This window comes from Pleurodeles waltl, chromosome 5 (assembly GCF_031143425.1).
Source record: "Pleurodeles waltl isolate 20211129_DDA chromosome 5, aPleWal1.hap1.20221129, whole genome shotgun sequence".
Taxonomy (NCBI): domain Eukaryota; kingdom Metazoa; phylum Chordata; class Amphibia; order Caudata; family Salamandridae; genus Pleurodeles; species Pleurodeles waltl.
This window is the reverse complement of record NC_090444.1, coordinates 58,712,297-58,735,812: the sequence shown is the minus strand read 5'-3', so window position 1 is coordinate 58,735,812 and position 23,516 is coordinate 58,712,297. Positions and strand designations below refer to the sequence as shown.

General features: G+C 42.9%; 1 protein-coding gene across 1 annotated transcript in view; it reads right to left on the bottom strand.

Annotated features, from left to right (window-relative positions):
* Positions 1–23,516, bottom strand: part of LOC138296983 (extracellular calcium-sensing receptor-like) — a 121,466-nt gene that overhangs the window by 43,299 nt on the left and 54,651 nt on the right. Inside the window, exons 4-5 of the mRNA XM_069236500.1 lie at positions 23,224–23,448; positions 3,692–3,815 (exon numbers count right to left, since the gene is read on the bottom strand). Coding sequence (XP_069092601.1) covers positions 3,692–3,815; positions 23,224–23,448 — 349 coding nt within the window. The remainder of the gene's footprint in view (positions 1–3,691; positions 3,816–23,223; positions 23,449–23,516) is intronic.

Sequence of the window (23,516 nt, the reverse complement as noted above, 5' to 3'; positions counted from 1 at the left end):
AATGTTTGTGATAAGGAAGTAGTAGGCAAGCACATATGGATCTTTTTTTAAGCTTTTTAAGGAAGTACAGAGATCATTGAATGTTTCAAAGAGTTAGGAACTGTAGCTCTTGGAGCTGGTACACTAGCTATGAGTAATGGGAGAAATATCTTCATGAAAGTAGCTGTCCACAATTCCACTTGGGGTTTAGAGGCTTTGGTTTACTTGGCCAGTAATGGGACTCCCTCTTTGGACATGGATTTAAAGCCTGGGTAGGGCAACTGGAGTTAGGGGTGAAATGTGGTTATAAGGAGATCAGGCAGAATTGTGAATGATGGCTTCCTAGACATTAGTGATATTGCCCCCCAAAGAAGTCCCTCAAATATATGTAATGCTACAAGGAGATTTTTCACACTGCACCTTTGGACATTTCTTCATTATTTTATTAGTGAAATTTATTTCCATATAATATTAAAAACATCATATTTAAAAGAAGATAATGTCAATACAGCACATCCTTTAAATTACCAAAAGCTAAAACAATTTCTAGATTTTCTACAGATATTATAAAAACTGTTGCCGTTTGTCATACATTAATGTCATACTTATTTAACAACAATGTTATACAAAATGTTAAATGTCTCTTGTGTTTGGTTCAGAGGCTTATTCATATGAATTGTGAGACAGGAACTATTTACTCACTTTATGGCATTGCAATAACCCCATCTCTGCAGGCAAGTTTCTCAGATTCAGAAAAAGTGGTTCACAATTTGGAGTCCAGGCGTTTTCCTTTCATCCAAGCGATTGGAATGTAGTTCAAATGGTAGACGTGCAATCTCTTATATACATTGGAGAGTCGTGAGACGTGTCAATGGTATAGTTTCAATTTGTAATGTAAGGTGAAACTGTTGCACTATTGAAATATGTTGTTAGCAGTACGCATGTTGTGGGCACTCTGTACCTGTTATATATTACACCTCAAAAGCACGCCCACAGGGTGGGTGGATCAGAGACAGTGTTAACCTCAATTTCATGAGAAAATATGTCCCACGATAAGGTACTACAAATCAGCTTATAAAAAACAACAGTCAATGAAAGGAGGACTGACTGAATAAGTGAGTTCTAGGATGGAATTAGAAAAATTATGAAGTTTTATTACAACAATCTCAAGGGTACAGTGCAGGAATAATAAACTGCAAATGCACAAAATCTCGAATAATATCTTTGCTGTGAAGGCTGTATGTAATAGAACAAATGAATATTTGGACATATCAATAATATGTTTTATCTCAAATGTGCAGCAAAATCAGTAAGAATTTGGACAGCATCCTTAGAGGATCAGGAAAGTCAGAAGTTCTCGATCACCCCCATATTAAAGGGTTTATATATAGTTTTCTTGCATCGAAAAGTAGAATTTCTGCAAAGACACTGGGGTATGATCACTGTTCAAAAAATCATTTCACTGCTGTACAAGATGGTACATAGCTCAGACTCTAACCCCACTGCACATCTATTGATTTGGAACTTCTGACCTAATGTCATCCGAGGTGTCAGAAAAAACTAGTTACAAAAACAACAATGAACCGCGCAAGCAGAAGATTCTCGGGAACCCAGTGAGCCCATGGTAGATACCCTTTCTTCGAGAAGAGTGTCATTTGGAATAAACAAACCTATGCGATTGGCTATGGGAAGTAGAGAAATACTGTTGTGTCTATGTGGAACACGATAGCTTCGAGGTCTAACTGAGCCTCGCTTAACCGAAGCTACAGGAATGCACTTTAAAACATCATAGCAAGCATGACAGCCTCATGTCAGTGTACACATGTGAAATCAAAAGTGGATGATCATTCTGCACACTCTTAATAAATGCACTTACTTATTAGACGCTCCCACAATGTGATCCTTCATGTAAAACTAAAATGTGGTATGAAGATCATGCATAGAGTCCTTTATGCAAGACTGAACTGTGGAGTCCAGGGGTTGATTGTAATTTGTACTGTAATATTGACATGTAGGGCCTGCGTATATCCAGGCAGAGGAAGTATTATCCATTGGTATAGTGGAGTACTTTACAGCCGCCATGCTGAGAGTACTAAGCCCCTCGTATTTAGGTATGTCAGTCTGGCTAGCAAACAGTCATTGTGGTTCCTGGAAATGCATTGAAGGTTTGACAGACAGCTCTGCAAACCAGACAGAGGCATCTGTCAAACTTTCAAGTTTTTCTTATTTTAAAAAACAAAACCCTAAAGTGGGATTTTGTTTTTGAAATTAAAAAAACAATGCCCCCCCCACCCCTGGGAGCTATTTTTCATGGTAAATGGAGGGTCATTTTTTAGTTTTTCACTGTCCCTTGCGGCCAGGGTTTGCCTGGTGGTGACGGGCAATAGAAAACGGCGATATGTCCACCCATCTAAATTAGGTAACGGACAAATGCCCACTTCTGAGACTACTGGTACTCTGTTTCACTGTCTGAGAAGTTTGGCCACAGCAGAGATGGAGTAGTCTTTGGTGTGGCTAAAATATACGCCACCGTATTTAAATCAGATTTAATTTGCGACGTAGTATCCCTTCCGCCAATATATAAATCAGTGTTCAGAGCATGCATTTAACCACTTATGCGTGATGGATTGAATGCATTGCAGAGGTATACTCGCAATACCTTATGCAAAAATGAAAAGTTACTTCAAGGCTGTGCATGCAATGTCTTATAAATATTTACACTGTACTAACAAAGAGATGCCTGCAATCTTCCATTCAATGTGCTAGACCGAAAATGAGTACCCAGGGTATACATACTATCACTAATGCTATGGTAAAAACGGTACTTCTAAGGGTATATGATGCAAGATTAATTGATGTGTAATGTCAGTGATATGAAATCAATCTCGTTTGCAATGTTGCTTCATAGGTGCACACCCTGTGCAAAAGTACACTGAAAAATAAATGGTGAGCATGCAATTTTTCCTACAAGACAGATATTTAGTGCAACTAGTACACATTAAATCAGTTCTACAAAATATAACTGGATTGTTAAATCCATGCATGCAAACTCTTAGGGAATACTGAAAAGTACTGCTAATAGTACCACACAACCTCTTATTCCTGGCTGAGAAGTAGCATCAAGACAGAAATGTAGTTTCTTTGGTCTTCATGCAGCATCTCATCCTGGGGTGAAATACAGAACCTTTCATATAATCTGAATATAATATCAAGAGAATCCATTCACATCATGTTAATAATATCAAAGGTTAGTGGCAGGGGATTGCATAAAACCACTTATGTCTAATCAGTATGTAGTGCCATGGAACACATTTACTCTCTTACGCAAGATACAAATGTGGTACCAATGATATGTATGCAATCACCTATGAAAGATCAAATTGTAGTGTTAAGTGTGTGAATGATGAGGGTATACATGTGGTCCTTTGTGCAGGACTTGGTCTGGTATTTCTGTCTTCATTGCTTTCCAGATGGTATTCATATGACATTACTTTGCAATAGCTTTTAAAGTCCTAGGGGTGAAACCCCAGTGACCCAAGAAACAGTTTTTATATGTTTTACACAATATACATTTATCTGGATTCAAGTTTACTTTTGCTATCACAGGGTGTGGGATCCCAATCTCCTCTCTGCCAAGGACACATAAGCTAATCAGAAACACTGGTCAGGTGGAGCCACACATCCTCAGTGCCACCTGCTCTGTGCCACCCACCAGTCTCATTGGCAATTTCCCCTGAGGAACATGGAAGACAGTCGTAGCAGCACACAGGCTGGCCCTCCCGAGGCGCTTTTCGGTACCCAGGCTGGCAGTGCTCACTGCAGACCGCTTGCGGGACCTGCATGCAAGTGGGACACAGAAGGCATAGTTAAATAATATGAAACTGCTGTATGGACCGTGAAATAGAACAAAGCGCTACTTTACGCATAAATGCCAACATCACCCAGAAGTGCAGTGTTATAATATCTGTCTGATGATTAATCCAGGTTGAGGTTAGAAGAATTGAACATCTCATAAGCTGATTGGCCACTTGATCTGAATTCTGAAGACATGGCTTTTCATTTGCACTTCCTTAATGCCTACTGGTTATGAAGTGTGCTGTACTTGCTTAGATATTAATTAACAACAGGGAAATTAATCTGTTACAAAGTTTCCATTTAATCAAGAGCTTAAAGACATCACTGGTTAAAGTGACCTTCGGGAAAAAGTTCTGTCTCACCGCCAAATTCGGGGGGTTATATGCAGTTTTCTTGCATAGGAATGTATAATTTCTGAAAAGTCACTGTAGTATTATCATTGTTCAACAAATCATTTTATTACATTATAGAACGTCACATGACCCAGATTCTAGTCCCACTACATGATTATTGATTTGGACCTTTTGACCTAGGGACCCGATTTAGATATTGGCGGATTAGTTATTGCATCACAACGGTGACGGATAACCCGCCCACCAAAAGATAAATCCTATTATATCCTATGGGATCTTGATTTCAGCAGATGGGAAATCCATCACAGTTGCGACGGCGTAACTCATCCGCCAATATCTAAACCAGGCCCCTAATGTCATCCGAGGTGTCAGAACAAACAATGACCCATAGACAAGCAGAAGGTCCTTGGGAAGATGTTACATTAGTGAACCCATCGCAGATATCCTTTCTTCGAGAACAGTGTCATTCAGAAATAAATATCTATGATTTTGTTGTCTTTCCTAAATCAGTTTCCACAATTTAGCTTGCACTATTGTTATCCAGAGTAAAAAACACAGTGCAGCAGTGGTGGGCGGTGACCCTCAATAGTGGAAGGTCATTGAGCCCAGTGTCAAACCCAGTCACAGGCACTGTAATAAATCACAACGACTTTAGGCTCACATTCCAAATCTCTCAATCATAGCTCGTTAACAGATTTTGTAACGGGCTGTGCCTTGGAATTAAGGCTGAAGGCAATGTGAGTTTCTCGCAGTGCCTGTCAGTGGGCCATAAAATAAAAAATAAAAATGAAAACATACTTACCCACACTTCCTCGCAGTGAGCTCGAATCCTCCTGGAGCCTCAGCCAACCCTTTCCAAATCCCGATGCTACTTTCATGCTGCAGATGAGCATCATGAGAGCAGCACCAGGATTGGCTGGAGCGGACTGCCTTGATGCTCCAGCAGGCACAGGAAGCCTGTGCCTGCTCTCCACTCAGCTGTCTGAGACAGCTAGGTGAAGAGGTTTACACTGCGCATGTCAGGCTGGCCGTTGCAACACAGCTGGGCAAACTGACATGCGCAGTGTAAACTGGTGGAGTGAACCACCACACCCCTGCTGCCAGTCAGCAGCAATGGCCTGCCCCCAAACACTGCTTGAACTGGGAGCAGAGAAAAATAAAATGGTAATTTATTTTATTACCATTTTATTTTTCACTTTTACTGCACTGTCACCAGAAGGGACAATGCTCCTCTGCCCTATTAGGGGGGCCTATTAGGTGGGTTCGCTGCTCAAGTGTAGAAAGGTAACAAATTGTCAGAAATAAAAATAGAGATTTCCAATTTGAGCCCAGAGTACAGATTTGTTTACAACAAATGCCTCAGCTCTAGTAAATTGGGTGTAGGGGATCGCAGGAAATATTGGGGCTGATTTAAGAAAAGTTCTTGCACCCCATAGTGCCCCCTAGCACCCCCATGTTTGCACTGTATTTAACATCCCGTGCACCATGGTGGAAGTTAGGAAACTAGAGTCAACATTTTTGATGCTAGTTTGATGCTTTGCAGGATTAGCATCAAAACCTTTGATGCTAATCCTGCAAAGTACATTGAGACCCATTAAAATTAATGGTGAGCCTCCTTTTAAAGCCTGCTCTGAGCAGGCATTAAAAGTGCAGAAACAAATGACGCAAAGGAATCTTTTAGATTTCTTTGTGCCATTTTTTCGGCCTCCCCTTATGGGGGAATGCCCCCTTTGCATACATTATGCCTGGCACAGGCATAATGAAGCGCAAAGGGTTACAAAGTGGTGCAATGCATGAATTGTGCCAATTTGTAAATATGACGTGGCGATTTTGGCCTTGTTGGGCCACATTAGCATAAAAAAAATGACGTTAATGTGGCGCAAGGTGCTCTTAAATCTGCCCCATTGTTGACAGAGTTTGAGCAGAAGAGGGTTGTTACTAAATTTTATATTTATCACAGTCCAGAGAGCTGTTATAGAGAAGGCCATATTAGTATGGTAATAGTACAAGCCACATGTTAAGGTGGTGTCAAAAAGGCCAAAACTGGTTTGAGGTTGCTTGTGTTTCTGTTCACAGGGGCCAAGTCCTAGCAATTTGGGCTGCACTGTGCCTTTTGGGGAGGGACCAAGGCTGTTTGCTTATATTGGTCCCTGTCTATAGGGGAAGTGTGAGCATAAAATACACTGGAATACAGTACAGAGCAATTACCTGTCACTAAGAATACAACTGTTTCAAACAATACATTTATTTTAGTTGTTCTCAGTGAAATGAGCTTAGTGCAACAAGTTTGCCCATACTTAGGTGCTGTACCTCACTGTGCCATACACCTCAACCTGCCTCGCATGAGGCCCATGAAGGAAGAAGCATGTCGGGGTGGGTGTGATCTCGTTCAGAGGAATTTGGCATAGGATTTCAGGCTGCACTTGAGCAAGAATAAGAGTGGTTTGTATAAGGCTGGTCCCTGCCTATAAACTCACTTGCAAAAAACAGTAGATTGGAATGTGGCCAAGAGTTACCAAGCTTCATTTTAAACACTTCACCTGTTGTGATTCCTTTGTCTAGGTCTAGTTCTTGTGTTGTGTGCAGCCAGGTACCCCAGGGGTGCTGGCTCAATCATGTTACATTAAATAATAAAGCGGTTAACTGCATTGAATTGCCATTACTGGGTTTAATCAAGGCTTGTTACTTGTTGCTGTTACTGTGCACAGTTGCCATTGGTTGTTTATTCTGCTTTATTTTGCTCCCAGGAGGCCTGTTTGTAAACACCTGACCCTCTGCACATTTCTAGACAGCTGCTGTCCTGGTTGCTAGGCAACAGCCTTCTGCTCTTCTGTGTGCCATGTGCTACACCTGACTTCCAAGGGAGACTATAAATAGCCTCACACAGGTCAGGCAGTGCTTGGCTTTGTTTCCTGTTTCTGCTGAGCTGAGGTCAAGAGGGTCAGCCAACTCTTCCAAGCTTCTTCACTGTTGCCAGGCAACCAGGGAAAGGACTAAGCTGAGTTTGAGAGCCAGCCCAGCAGAGAATTCCCCAAGGCTTTCTTACTGTTTCTTGGCAACCAGGATCCAGGACTTCTTCCAGTAAAGCTCAGTGGCAAAATAAAAGGCACTCACAGTAGTTTGAATGATTTTGAATGCTTCTGAACTAATCCTTTGTGCATTTAAAAAATACTTTGGTGACTTTCATTTCAGAAAGAGAGACATTCAAGGTAGTTAGCAAGAAAGTCTGAAAGACTGTTTAGCCATGATTATTTGTATTTTTACTTTTATCCAATCACTTGTTGTCTTTAACTTGTGACCTGTGAAAGAAAGCGACACACCTAAAACCGTGTTCTAAGAATATAACCCTCATTAATGTTTGTGTGCCGCCTGTTGCTAACAGAAGCACAAATTCCTACAAATCATTTTCAGCGTTGATCCATACTCAATGTCAGTGATTGTCACAAAAATGAACATGGGGCAATCATGTTATGAAAATCTTCTGAGCTTTATTGTTCAACCAGTGCTTATGCATATTTGCTTGTGGGAAGAAAATATTCCTGTTTTGTGTGTTTTAGTTAGGTTACATGTTTAGTGTGTGCAACAACGTCAAGAGTGATTACTTAACAAGGACAGAGAGAAGTCCCAGGCAATAGTTGCACATTCCTGCCAGCCCTATGGAGTGGAGAGAAAGTACAAGGAAGCAGGTTGAGTGACAGGTGATCATCTGGGGGTCTGAGTGAGTGCGTGAGCGTTAGTTGCTTAGTGGGCAGCACGTCACTCATACCTGTTCCTTTCCCGTATAGAACCTGACTCCTCAACAATGCAGTGACACTGACCACCTGCACCCTCAAGAGTAGGGGCCTGGCTGGACCAGGCAGCAGTGGCATTCTCTCTCTTTCTCTCTGTCATCCAAATCCCTCTCCCTTTGGGGACAACTACCTGGACTCCCGTGTTAAGATTGACGGTGCAAGAGGTGTCCTGGGAGGACGGGGAAACCGTAATCACCCCTGCAGATGACCTCCTTTTCAGGTGAGTAGTTGAGCTCTCACACCACCAACCAAATATTCTGTGTTTTCCTCAGTTCTTCCAGACACAACAATGTTATTGTAGCCAACATACCAGAAGCATTTTACTTGAAAACTTAAGGAGAAATGCAAGCAGTGAAATTAAGGGGTGTCAGTCTGTGAGTGTGACCGTTTCTGAGGGGAAACTATATGACCATAACTGGACTTTCCTATTGTGGCACTGATAGATTGCATCTTTGTACCTGAGGACCAGATTGCCTTCCTAACCTTGACATCAGGAAACCTGGTTGTGGTTATTGGTGCAGCCCTGCCAAGTGTCACACATCTTGCGTTAGAATAACGCATTTCCGGTCATTTTCCTGCATTACCGCAATGTCTGAGGTTGTCACGCAACCCCTGAAGTGCGGTAAAAACTTCTTGTTCCAAGTTCTCACTTTAATAGGTAAGCTCTGAGTAGTGTTTATCAGAGGCCACAAAGTGCCGCTGGTGTACAAGGGAAGGTATAGGCTCATGATATATTATGGTACTTATGTGGTTTCCTCATCTTCATCACTTGATTTTGCTTGCAAGAAAGTGTCTCTCATACTCATTGAATTGTCACTCATAATTACACTGAAATTATGAAAATGTCACATATAGCTATCTGAAACCTTGGCAGCTGTGTTGGTGCAGACCCCAGCATGCATCATTCCTCCCCCCAGCCAAGGCAGGGGTGAGTAGAGCTGAGTCATCTGCTCACTGTACTGATTAAGGTCTGTGCAGACGTTTCTGTTCTAGGACTGATACACAGAGGCCACAGAACCTCTATGGAAAGAGTAAATCACTGCATGGGAGATAGTTTTAAGAAAGGCCCTGGCTGCACGGAGGACACAAGATCAGCTAGGCCACCTCCTCTAGCTGTGCATGGACAGAGCGTTAAGACTGTCTGCTCAGACTGGCCTCTGGAGTCAGATGACCTAGAGTGGTTCCCAACCTTTGATTTCTGTGGACTCCCACTATTTCAGTACTGGAACCCGGGGACCCCCACTGAATCATTATTGGAATCTGGGGACCCTCCCAATGAGTCATTACTGAAAGGTGGGAATCTAGTCTGTTAATATTATTACATTTTCTAAGCAGTCACAGACAACCTGAGGAGGCTTCTCGGACCCCCAGGGGTCCCCGGACCACAGGTTGGAAACCACTGACCTAGATACTCACAGAATAGTCCCAGAATACAAGATAATCACCTCATCCAGGAGTTAGGGCATCTGTGTTCATCGCTATATTTTTAATGTAGCTAATTGGCTCATCTGGTAGTTTTAATGGAAAATATGTTTTAATCTGTTCGATTAATTGGATATGTATGTTTATGCTATCAACACGCCACCTTTTGAGATAGACTTCAATAGAAATTCAAACTAATCCATTCATATGCTTGTTAAAAACTCAGACTGTTGTTATTAGATCAAATATATATTATTCAGTCCGTTTGAAATAGAAATGTGCAAGGTGGGTGGCAAGGGCTCAGAAGTACTTGAGCACGAGGGACACAGAAAAAAGTCCTGTACAAGTGCTGAGACACATTTATATGTAGCTCCTATTGTTTTTAGAGTGTGTAGAGCACCTTCAATCTGCACACCTTGGAGATAAGTCACTATGTTTTCCGATTAGCTCCATTTCCCATTATGCTATTGTCACAGATATGCTGTAGCTGAACTCAGAAAGTTCCCAGGAGCTCCCTGTGAGCCAAGAAGGAAGAGGATGGTGTCACACTGCTGCACAGCATGCATCAGAGTGTCACGTCTGGTGGTGTCACACTGCTGTACAGCATGCATGAGAGTGTTGCATCAGGTGGCGTCACACTGATGCACAGCATGTATGAGATTGTTGTGTCTGGTGGCTTCACACTGTTGTACTGCATGCATGAGAGGGTTGCATCAGGTGACATCACACTGATGCGCAGCATGCATCAGAGTGCTGCGTTTGGTAGTGTCACGCTGCTGCATATCATGCATGAGAGTGTTGTGTCTGCTGGCATCACACTTCTGTACAGCATGCATGAGAGTGTTGTGCCTGGTGGCATCAAACTGATGTGCAGCATGTATGTGTAGGAGGCTGGCCTGGTATTTGTTGGTTACCTATGGTACTTACACCTTATACCAGGTCCAGTTATCCCTTACTAGTGTAGTGTAGTCAGTGTCTAGAAGCCAAGCTCTATATAGGTAGGTATAGATGAGCAGCAAAGGCTTATGTAGGAGACATGCAAAGCTCATGCAATACCACTGCAGTATCACAGTACTCACACACATGAAAGAAAACACTCAGTGTTACAAAAATAAAGGTACTTTATTTTGGTGACACAAATACCAAAAATACCATAGAGACTATACTCCCTTAGGAGGCAAGTAATACACAAGCTATATACACTAGTATGCAGAAATAGCCATAAAAACAGTTAGAAAACAGTGCAATTAGTGAAAATCACAATAGTTAGAAATGGGCCTGGGGGAGCACAAACCATATACTAAGAAGGTGGAATGCGAAAGTCAGTCCCCCACCTAGGCCAGTGTAGTGTGTAGAGGGAAGCTGGGAGCACTTATAAAGCCCAAAGGTAAGTACCACAACCCACCCCAGTGACCAGAAAAGCAAGAGTAAATCACAGTAAGTTTCCTAGAACACACACAAAGAAGAACAGAAGAATATTGCAAAACCCAGAAGAGACTGCAAGACACCAACAGTGGATTCCTGGGCCAAAGGACCAGTGGAAAGAGGGGACCAATTCCAAGAAGCACAGAAGAGTCCAGGAAGTGCAGGAGCCCCAACCCACCAGGAGGGAGGTGCAAGAAGTGAACCACTGGTGAGGAAGAAGAGTCAGCACTACACCCAAGAACACAGAGTCGGGTTCCTGGAGAGTGCAGGTGATGTCCCACTCCAGAAGGAGGATTGCACTTTGGTTTGCGTCGTCGGAGTCTGCCAACAAGCCTTGGCCCACGCAAAGCTCCCGGTTAGCGGAAAAGTGCACTGCCGGGGACCAGGAATGACCAGGTGGACTATACCCAGGAAGGGGAGTCAGAGGGGGCCCTCAGCAACACAGAGAGCCCACAGAAGACGTGGCAGCACCCACAGGAGTCTCACAGGACGGGGACAGGAGAGTCTTAGAAGAGGCCCACGCAGCACTACGAGAAAGGCTCCCACACCGCCGGAGAACCACTCCGGGAGCTGTGCGTCGGTGGTAGGAGTGCTGGGGGCTGGACCTGCAAGATGCACAAAGATCTTGGAGGAAGGATGCCAACAAGCCGTGGCAGCTGCGCGGAGGTACTGTTCTGCGTGGGCAGGCAAGGGCTTTACTTCACCCACATTAGACAGTTGGAAGAGAGGACGGTCGGGACCACTTCAGTCCACCACCTGTGATGCAGGATCCACACAGCTCATCAGGAGAGGGGATCCACGCAGCCAGTCATCATCGCAGTTGCTGCCTGCAGAAGCAGGGGAGTGACTCCTTCACCACAAGGGAGATTACTTCTTCCTTCTGATGCAGGTTGAAGACGGGCTGTCCTCAGAGGAAGCATGACCGGGGAAATGTTGCAGTTGCTGAAACGAGCCAGAATTCCAATGTTGCAGAAGGCGTCTTGCTTCTTTGTTGCAGCTTGTGGGGTCCTGAAGAGTCCAGATGCAGTTTCTGCAGTCGGAAGTCAAAGTGGAGGGTGCAAAATATACCTGCTGTAGTCTTGTAATCCGAATCTGAGGAACCACCCAAAGGAGAGACCCTAAATAGCCCTGAAAGGGGGATTGGTCACCTAGCTGGGTGACCACCTATCAGGAGGGGGCTCTGACATCACCTGCAGGCACTGGCCACTCAGATGCTCACAGAGTTCGCTGCCAACATGGAATCCAAGATGACAAAACCCAGGGACCCTCTGGAGGAGCTTTCAGCACAACCCCTGGGGTGGTGATGGACAAGGAAGTGGTCACTCCCCTTTCCTTTGTCCAGTTTCATGCCAGAGCAGGGACTGGGGGGCCCTGAGCAGGTGTAGACTGGTTTATGCAAGGAGGGCACCAGATGTGCCCTTCAAAGCATTGCCAGTAGCTTGGGGAGGCTACCCCTCCCCAGCCTGTTACACCTATTTCCAAATGGAGAGGAAATCCTTTGTTCTGCCTTCCTGGGCTTGAGCTTCTCAAGCAACAGGAGGGCAGAAACCTGTATGGGAGGTGGCAGCAGCTTGGGCTCCCTGGAAACCTTCAGAAGACTGAAATGGCAATACTGGTGGTCCTCTAAGGAGCCCCCAGAGGGCATGGAATCATACAGCCAATGCTTGCAAAAGCCTTGGGGTATGATTCCAACATGTTTGATACCAAACATGCCTATGTTCGGAGTTACCATTATGTAGCTGGACATAGGTAGACACCTATGTCCAGTGCACACGTAAAATGGCATCCCCGCACTCACGAAGTCTGGAAAAATGGGCCTGGAGTTTGTGGGGGCACCTCTGCTACTGCCCTCACACACAGGTACTTTGCACCCTGCCCTCTGGGCTAAAAGGCCTACCATAGGGGTGACTTATAAGTGCAAGAAAAACGAGTTCACAGTTCCACAAAAAATAAATGATGGATCTACCCCAGTCCAGGAGAGGTCAAAAACCGTCCATGTGGGTTTCCTGAATCAGGAAAAGGATGATGAAGCATATCTCATTTCCTGTTGGATGCCAGAAAACAGTGGTATGCGCATTAACTGACTTTGAGACTCCCGCACCCGTTTTCTACTTCTCAACATCATAAACATTTGCACTGGTTGATGGTGCAGAAGAGCATTCAGTTTAAAACTTGTCCAGGCACACAGATGATATAATGACACCGGACCAAAATATGTAAGAGAAGGATTTCAACATTATAAAGTAGGGAGCTATGACCTAGTATGGCCATGCTCTTTAAGCTGCCAAGTGGTAAACTGAAGAGAAAGGGAGGTAGATCCTTCTCTTTTTTAGCAGCAAAGACCAGGGCAATAGCCACAGGGGGAAAAAAAGGACTTGGCCAGCCTACATTAATTGTCGGTGCCCCCAAATGACCCAGGCTCAGGATTTATGGAAAACGTGATTTATCTAAACAAACTGCATTCACATTTGAGCACATACAATATAATTGAAAAATGATAGGCATTGGAACTCAAGGTGCAGCACCCTCAAAATAACCATGCTGAAGTTCAGAAGGTGAATGTGTAATAAACGTTCTTTAGATTTTGTTTTTAGTTTGTCACATTTGTGTATTCAAAGACAGGAGTCAAATGGCAGGCTTTGTCTTCTGACAAATTACTTATTCTTTTAACATGACAATTTCACTGGGGTACGGGAAATGCAAAAAGAAAGACGGTAAGATGGCATTTTTTTCTGATACACAACTAAATTTAAAGACCTGTAAACAACCCGTGCAAATATTGCAAAATATGTCAGCAGTTATGAAAGCACTTTAGAAGCACATTTTGTTTTGTTATTTTAAAGTGTAATGGAAACAAATATTTCAATAGGACCAAAACAAATCTTAGTGATTTAGAAGTTATAAATATTTGTTGTATTGTGTTTTATTCTATTCTATTGTATTGTATTGAAGCATTTATATAGCGCTACTATCCGTTTGAGGGGCACTGACGCGCTCACCTGCATGAGCAGTAAGCTATGCTATATCGAGTGTGGTTTGAAGGGTGTTGTGTTTGTTTTGTGATACTATGTTGGAAGTGTTTCATGTCATGAGTGATAACCACTGAGATGTGATTATCGTCTTATTGGACGGAGTGTGTAGCACTGTGGTGAATGATAAGGAGTGGCAGACACACAGTATATGGTTTTTCAGTACAACAGCAGTTTTTGTGGGTCCCTTTATAGTAATTGTTTAATGATTATAATCGCCCTACAAGGTTGCTCTGCTGGATTGTTCAATCAGAAAATGTGTGTATAGTTGTGGGCCCGAGTTGGCATGGGTGGAGTGAGGGAGAAGTGGAAAGATCTGCTTAGATGGTTATTGTTAGTATTGTCCCATATCCAAATGTCATTGTGAAATGTAAATAAGCAGCCAAACATATTTGGGACCTGCAGTTTTGGACTAGATTAAAGTCCTCTGATTCACCAGCAGTGTGTGACAAATCTCTTCAATTATTCCATGCCTGTTCATTTGGTGATGGCTGCTTTATAGGCTGCAAAATACTGGTGATGGACAACCCTCATAGCAGACAAGTCTTATGTGACTGTAAGATGTGTAAGTTACAGTGGGCTGCCAACCACTGAGTATTGTGGTATTAGTATTAGTGTGGGGACAAAATGTTATATTTGAAATTACATAACTATATTTTGGCCCAGTGAACTATAGGTCAGCCCTTCTTAACTTGCCTGCCTATCAAAGGTAGATTGCTGGTTGAGCTGTTTCTAATCTGTGGAGTGTTAACTGAGATTGAGTTTGAGGGTGCGACTGTCTTTCCGGGTTCTGTGATTGGGATGTGGAGTGGTGTAGTTGTCTTGGAAACAGTCATGATATCAACTGTCTTTTGAGGCGCATGTGCTGCCAAACCCTTCAAATGCCGGCTGGTAGTGGTTACCAGAGCTTTGCAGCTTGGACTGAGAAAACAGTGCCACCTACGGATTTCTTATGGCAAGGTGATATGATGATAAGTGGTGCAAGCCTAAAGGTAGTGTCCTTTTTTTTTGTATTGCTTGACTTTTGCCCTTATCTTTCAGAGGCTCTGTGGACAATTCAAAGTGCCTTGAACATTGCCCTTCTTGGTATAGCTAACCAAGGGAATGATTGCAAAGCTGAAGTCATGTTTTCCCTTTGATGAAGGCAGAGAAGAAGTCCTGCATCAGCATTTTGGGTGAGTTGCATTTTGTAAATTATGAATGACAGTGTTTGAAGGTATAGTCTGTTGACATAGTCAAGCTTGGATATTTTGAGTGTGAAGATGGTTTGCAGTTTCTGGTGGTATCCAAGGTATGGGAAGATGCAACACAGGCCCTCATTATGACTTTGGTGGTCTTTTTCTCAGACCGCCGAAGTAATGCCCACCACATGACCGCCAGAGTTGGCGGTCTTCAGACCGCTATATTATGGCTGCTGTCTGCTCTCCGCCACTATTTGGCAGGGACGCCACCAGCAGCCATACTGCTCCATTGCCACCGCCACATACCGCAACACCTCCCGCCGTATTACTACATTGTGGATGGCGTGGCACTGTTTTTTGGTGGGGCAATGGCGGCAGGGCAGGCTCCATGGACCCCGTTCCCTCCCGGATGACCACCGGGTAAGGTGATCAACCAACAGGGGAGAGGGGGGTGTTGAGTGGTGTATGCATGAATGGGGGTGTTTGTATGAATGGAGGGGGGTGGGGAGTGGATTGGTGTTGGGTGTGTGCCTGTGTGACTGCATGTATGCGGGTAGGAAGTGTTGTGGCCATGTGTTCATGTGTGTGTGAATGAGTGAGCATGGATGTGTGCGTGTATGTATGTGCGGTGTGTGCATATGTGAATGGGGGAAGAGTGGGTCCAGTACAGGGATGGATGAGGGGGGCGTCGCTGCTTGGGGGTGGGGGGCTTCTGATGGGGTCAGGGGTGGTGGGGGACCAGCATGGAGGGGGGGTGTTGGGGAGTCCTGTAGTGGCGACAGGACTGAGTATTCCTGTCGGCAGTAACCCTTGTCATAATTTACCGGTCCTGCACCGCCACGCTGTCGGCGGTCGGGCTGCCACCGCTGGTGTGGCGGGGCAGACCGCCAGGGTCATAATGACCACCATAGTCTTTTCTTTGTGTAGAAGGCACTCTGTGTGACGTTGTTAAAATGTGGTACCAAGTATAGGTCTGAATCCATAGGTACCCTTGTATTGCTGACCTCTCTTGATAGTGTTGAAGGGGCCTCAGTTTCCTTAGGCCATATGATGATAGTTTGGTACTTTTGCCATTTTGCACAGGCCATAATCTCTGTCATTGTGATATTGAGCTTTAGATTATTATTAATCATCAAATGTGTTTATGGCCTGAATGCAATCATCAAGATTTAAATAGTATGAGTCTTCCAGACCATCCATTTTTAAAATGATTTTGGTATCATTTGCATAATTGTAACAGGTGAGGTTGAATGCTTTAATCGTATTTGCTAAGGGAATTAGGTAGATGCTGGATGTTCACAGTCACAGCAGAGAGGCCAAGAATTCAATGGGCATTAGCTTAACTCCCTTCTTGCCTTTCACATACTGTAGGTCAGGCAAGACCTCGAGCAGGGTGAAAAGATTGCACACTTGTGGCAGACTTCGAGTCATGTTGTTCTTAAACCAGCAACTTTCATGACCTTTCCCATTCCTGATACATACGTGGTTGTCATTACATAAACCTGCCAACTATTCAGAAGGAATGTCTAATCAGGTAATCTCCAGTTTCCAGAATGGCCTAGTGCTTTGAAAAGTCTGTTGGGCTGGGGCAGGGTTACCACAAGACAGGTGCAACTTACATTTGAATGACAATGGTCCAGCCTACAGTTCTTCTAGGGGGCACTGTTGTGAAATATAGCCCAGTGAGAACTTAGATCTGCTCCAGAGATGCTTATTTTGTTTGCAGGAGCCAGATAGTTTGTTAGGTTAATGTGCCTGCTGCAGAATGCTGCAAATACCTTACTAGCAGTTGTGTGGATCTGAAATGACGCCACATAGCCTGCAATGTCACATAGGGCTGGTATAACGGACTATCAATCTTTGAAAAATGGTTTAATATCTAGATAACCCTCAAAGAGTCAATGCACTGAGGATTCATTTTCTTAAACCAAATATTGTGGAAACCATAATCAGGGCTTCAGAGACTGAAAATGTTGTATTATAATTGACCTCTCCAGACATTGCTTCTCAACATCCACTAACATTTTCTGATTTCTATATATTGTAATCTAAGATCTGTGTAGTATGAATTTGATTTTTTAAATACATTGACTCATTCAAAATTCTGCTTCATCTTTATGTAATGTTTGCTCATAGTGAAAAAACACTCCTTGTAGAAGTAAAAGTAGATTTATTAGGAAGATCTTCTGGAAGATGCAGAAGTAGAACAGTGCTTTACTCCAGCCGCCCCGTCTCCACTCCAGTAATAACATTCCAATGCAGAATTACTCCACCATATTCTACTGTTAAAGTGGCATTACTATTTAAAGAGAAATCAACACATCTTCCTTACATAAAAACATTATGAAATTGTATTTGGATATAACTCTACTGAAATGTAATGAGCATAATCCTTCAGCTAAGTAGGGCACCTTATTTCTCTTTGAGGATATATTTTTTAATTTCTTCACCAGTTGTATTAACATGGACATTGGCAAATTGAACTCTAGTACAACTGACACAATAACTACTTTCATTTACACTGTGATCATGAACAAGTCTTCTTGCATTCCATCTCTCCCCACCTTCTAATAACACACTGTTTCCCCAGCACCAGTGTACCCTCCCAGGTGATAATGTGCTGTACAAATCTGCATAACATACCTTACTTATTTTTTTTTATCAGAAAATTTAGACCCACCCTGAATGCACAACTTCACAGGCACCCGATCTCCCACATTAAATTGGCATATCTTTAATTCACTGTACTATTCTACATCTGCTCATACATAACCTGCTTGTCTTTGACTCTCTCACTCATCGTTTAAGCATCATATCCATTCCTTTATTACCTTCCTCACTCACCAAGGCCAAGCAATTGTTACAGGCTCTGTCTCACATTGAACCATAAAATGTGATTTATATGTAAATGAATGAGTGGATCTATAAATCCATAACATAGTCCTCAACTCTTGTTTCTGGTTCAAACTCTTCTAGTATTTACCTGCAAGCACTCTACCACGTCTCGGCCAAACTGATTTTTCTTTGGGTGATACAACATGATCTTATGATGTTGTATGTTGTAAAATCTGAAAAAATCAGACATCTTTTTTTAACCAAACTAGCGACCATTATCTGTAACCATCTCCTAAGGAAACCCTTCTCTCATGAACATATCTCTGCAAAAAAGCAATTTCTCACATATCTTTTTTATGTCCCTAACCAAAAATTCACATGTGCCTTACGTTTCACGTGTGACATGCCATCATGCCCTTCATGCAACATTTTATTCAATGGACTCTGGTACCGCCTGTTTCTTTTCTCTGCACAAAATCCCATCTACCATTGCCAGCTTTGAACAAACCAATTTGTGCTTTCCACGTCATTTTTCACTAGTTCATTCCTTTTGCCAGCTGCCTGCCAAATTTTGTTTTACCCTCAACAGACTTTCATCACTTCCCAAAGTTGCCTGCCTTTCGTGTGCAGCAATTGCACAACTCAATAACAGTTCTAAATTAACTACTATCCATTCATCAGTTTCACAATCATCCACCAAAGGTAACTGTAAATGTGATAGACTATCAGCTTTGATGTTTCCCATCCCTGGTACATATTTCATCTCAAAAGAATATTCCTGGATTCTAAACAACCAGGTAGCCAAACCGGAAGATGACTTCACTCCACCTTCAGTTGGGAAAATATCTAAATGACTTGTGCTTGGTTCTTAGTTGATGTCTTGTTCCCCATAAATAGGTTTTAAAATATTGCATCCCCCACCAACATGCCAACACCTATTTCTCAATCACAGAGTTCTGTTCTATTCTATTCACCAAGTTTGTAAAGCACTCAGCTACCTGACACTGGTTTTCCCAGCGCTAGTAGGGATGGCTAAGCGAGGAAAGGAACTAGCATTAGGGAAAAGTTTACTAAAGCTATTGAAGTTGTTTTCCCTTCTCAGGTTAACAGGCAAGGAGTTCCAGAGTTTGGGTGCAAGGTAGGTGAATGAATGGCCACCACTTCTAGGTCTGTGAATCCCAGTAACAGCCAAGAGTTCTAGGTTATTCAACCTGAGGGCCCTGTTGGATTGAAAGAGTGTGATCAGCTGATATAAAGCATTTGGGCCTATTTTAGTTTTGGCTGGTGTACATAATGGCTTGAATTGTACTCTGCAGCTTATAGGGAACCAGTGGAGGGTTTTTAATGTTGCCTGAGCTAATATGCGGGCAGCAGTATTCTGAATGGTTTGGACTTATTAGTGATTGAATTAGGACCGCCCAGTCCTCGGCTCACTATCCTCCAAAGCTATAGTAGGAGCTGTTTCAGATTTTTTCTAAGGACTCTCACGAGGTCAAGGCAGCTGCCGGCTGTCCTTTTGACTTGAAATACCATAGAAAGATGCTTGTCCAAGATGACTCCCAGGCTTTTCACTTCCAGCTTGGGGGTTGGACGTTCCCCTGAACAGAGGGCCTGCTGATCTGTTGCCAGGGGGATGGATTATTTCCCACTACGATATCCTCCGTTTTCTCCCCATTTAATTTAAGACACCTGGCTGCCTGTGGTGGCTGGTGACTGAAAACAGTGGTGGGGCACAAATACAAGACGGAATTGCACCTTGTGAGAGCCTCACTACCCATGTATTTCCATTCACCTACTCACCCACTGCCTTTGGTCACCTACCCATTTACTCATCCACATTGTCATCCACTGCCATTCACACCACTCTTATACACAGACACCCACATTTTCTCAGCCACTCTGTCAAGCCCTGCAAACACATTCAAACAAACACACATTGCCTCAACCATCCAGTATCCAGCAGTTTCAGTGATAAAAGGTACACATTTATTTGAGCTGCAGATTACATGTTTAATATGACATATCATGTCATTAGTCTGCAGAAGAAATAAAACAATAACTAGCCATGATAAATTACTGGAACCATTACTGCCTTTGAGAGACGAAATCACCTACAGAGGCAGTGAAAGGAGAGAAGAGCTGAGAGAACAGATTTTTTTCTTATTGTCTCTAAAAAAGATAGAGCTCCAACTTACTTGTGTGCAGGGTTGTCTTTGGCATATTTATGACTTGAGGTATTCAGGTCACACTCCTGTCTCCCAGAGAGCCCTGGATGGAGTTATTTATTGTATTTATTCAATTTCTCTGCCACAGACTGCTTGTAATGCAGGAAAAGGGGATTTTCTTTGCGCAATGCCACATTCTTTTAATAAAATGTGACCTCTGGTACGTAGACCCTTCTGATCACACCCCACCATTTGAGTAAATAGGAAAGGGTGGAGAATAAAATCGGAGTGACATGAAGTTTTCAGAAACCCGGGATGAAAAAAAAACGCTCCAGGCTGTTTACTATCAGGATTTCTGGTGGAGGAGGAGATAAGCCAGGGACGTCACTGCGTTCTGAGAAAACGTAAGGGCTTTGCGTGGGCAATCCCTGTCAGCCCTACTGTGCAGCTTTCAGCCACATACTGACGCAGGCGCAGTTGGGCTTTTCAAAGTGCACAACTTTCACTCGGAAAATGTTGTGCAGAAAATGTTTTACTTTCATCATGTAATTAAATATATGATTCACTAGAGAGGCCAGAAAAGGCTAGGGGCGCAGCCCCTTACCCCTTGAACACCAGCCGCCCCTGCTGGCTGCCATCCATTCAATCGCCTTGTGTAGGCAACTATTCAATCTCATGGAGGTGGTGTCGACTGACGGTGAGACAAATAGCTGTATATCATCAGCATACAACACCATCGTAAAGCCAAAGGAGCAGATGATTTCAGACAATGAACATATGTATATTTTGCAAAGTGTGGGACTCAGTGAGGAGCCCTGTGGGACCCCACATTTTAACTTATGACTTGTTAAGTGGAATCATCCCTCACTAAATAACTACTTTCAGCAACTCTCAATGTTCTCGATTCAAACACTATAAGTTGTTCTCTTCCCTCATCTATTTGCATCAAAACCACACCCAGACGATATCCACTTGCATCCTTCACAAAGCTGTGTTGTAACTCAGATTATACAGACTTACAATAGGAGCTTTAGCCATGCATTCTTTAACACAGGTGAAACACCTCTTGCATTCTTCATTCCACTCATATTTCTCACCCTTTCTCAGGTGTTATCTCATTGGTTTAGTAATGTCAGTGAAACGATTCACATACGCATCATAATATTGCATTTTTCCACACAAAATGTCAGTCTAGCATTTATCAATTTTTACAGAACTGATCTTAAAATAGTTAAAGTTCCATCTTATTCTTACCATAAATCAGTATGTCATCTTGGGATACAGTAACAACTTTTACACCAGATAACAAATTCAGCATCACCCTCTGAAAAATGGCAGAGGCTGATGCCAAGCCAAAGGGCAAATGTAGGTATCTAAATGCTCCTTGCAGTGTTTGCAAATAATGCCAAGTGTCTGCTATCAGGCTCTAACACAATCTTATGGGATGCTTTGGACAGGTCTAACATTGAAAAACATCTGCACTCTCCTAGAATACTTAGCATCTGGTTCATATCCTATAATGGGTGCTCGTCTAACCAAGTACAGCTGTTTAAATCATGTGAATCGGCACAAGTGCGGACATTTCCTTTTTTTCCTTCAAATTAAAACAACTGGTCTAAGCCATTTCTAGGCTTCGATAGGCTCGATGACACCCTCAACACAAAGTTTCTCCAGTTCAGATATCAGTGCTTCTCTCATGGACAAAATAATCGATCCCACATTATGGAGCGTAGGTCTAACTCTTTGCTTCAAGAATAATTCATTGTCAAAACCCTTTTAATTTTCCTAACATATTCTGGAATACTTCAGGGAATTCAACTCTCCAGATGTCAATTTCGTCTATACTCATAACCACAACCTGATCTGGGTGATTAGAATGTAAAGTAATACCAAACTTCTCTTGCTCTTTTCACCCCAACAATAGCTTATCCATTTCCACTACCTATAGTTTTCCAACAGTTGATTCCTGTGAACTTAGTGGGATTATTAAAACACAAAAAATAGGCGATGTGCAGCTAAAATATACCAATGGATTTCCAGTGGTGTTTTCCAAATTAATTCCTGAAAAACGCATGTAAGTATTCCAATTAGTGTATATAGGGAACAGGAATCCACCTACATAGCAACATCATATCCTGCTATGTTTACCTTGCACTTTGTATTAGACATAGCTATAATAAAATGGCTGAATGGAATGACACCAAATTGTGTGCTTTTTGTGATTTGGTGTAATTCTGTTTAGTAGTTTTCGAGCGATAAAGTTAAAAGAAATATAGAAAAATACAGAATTATATAGATAGATATTTCATGCCACACAGGATCCGATGAGTTGACAGCTCTAGAAATAAGACCTGATTGGCTGCCACCACTTCTACATTTTAGCCATTTTAGGCCTGAGTCCCCTGTCCTGGAAATAAGTTTAAAAAAAGATATGAAGGGGCAGAGTAGTGGTACCCTGCCGACTAAGGCCTGGTGGAGGGGTCCTACAGGGATGACCCGAGACAAAAATGTGTGAATCTTTCAGGGACCATTCTGAAATGAATCTATTAACTACTCTTTTGAAGGTGTTTTGGAATGGTGAGGGGCGAGATGGGAATAAGGATGCTGGGATGTTGCTGGTGGAAGGTGGTGGTTGTGTGTGGGCACAGCCAGTGTTCCAAGGGTGTGGGGAAGGTTGACGTAAATTTTTGAGGATGCGATTTTGGTGTAGGGGAGGAAAGATAGTAGGTGGTCGAGCTGTGATATTAAGGTGGCCTACACTATGATTTCTGACAAGCCATATACCCAACCATTGGAGTATGTCTTCTCACGAGGATGATATTGTGCTCTGCTTCTAGTCTCTGGCTTATACGACACTGAGTTTTTACTCTTATTACTCATGTTTACAAAATACTTTACATTTAAAGTTACATTACACTTACATATACATTAAGGTGACCAGAAGCCATGTACCAGGTCATCAGCCCACACAAACTGAGTCTCTTACTGAGTCCCCTCTGAGTATCCGCCTCTATACTATTGAGGTGCTTCATTTTATTGCATAGATCTGTCTATTACCATCATATCACCTGAAAACCCTTGTACCAGGGCTGTAAGTACCTCATCAGCAAGAACATTAAGATGCAGATGCGGCAAAAGACACAACAATACATTAACTATTAAAAATACATTTAATTTGTGGGTCACACCTGGGAGTCTCTTGTGTTCCACACAATGGCGCCAGCATTGATGACAACCTTTTGACTCTCTGGAGCGCTATGATCCAAGCTGCCCACGATCACAAAGCCGAAGGTGTCATTCTGCACCTGCACATTTATAATGCTATACGCAGCCGGGAGGTCACCATTCTCATCAAACAATATATTGTCACCAGTTGTAGTTGTAAAGTTGACGCGTTTCACGTAATGAAGAACCTGAATATGTGAAGAGCACAGAGACAGAAGTGCAATGGGAAAATATTACCATCAGCTTAATTCCCCAA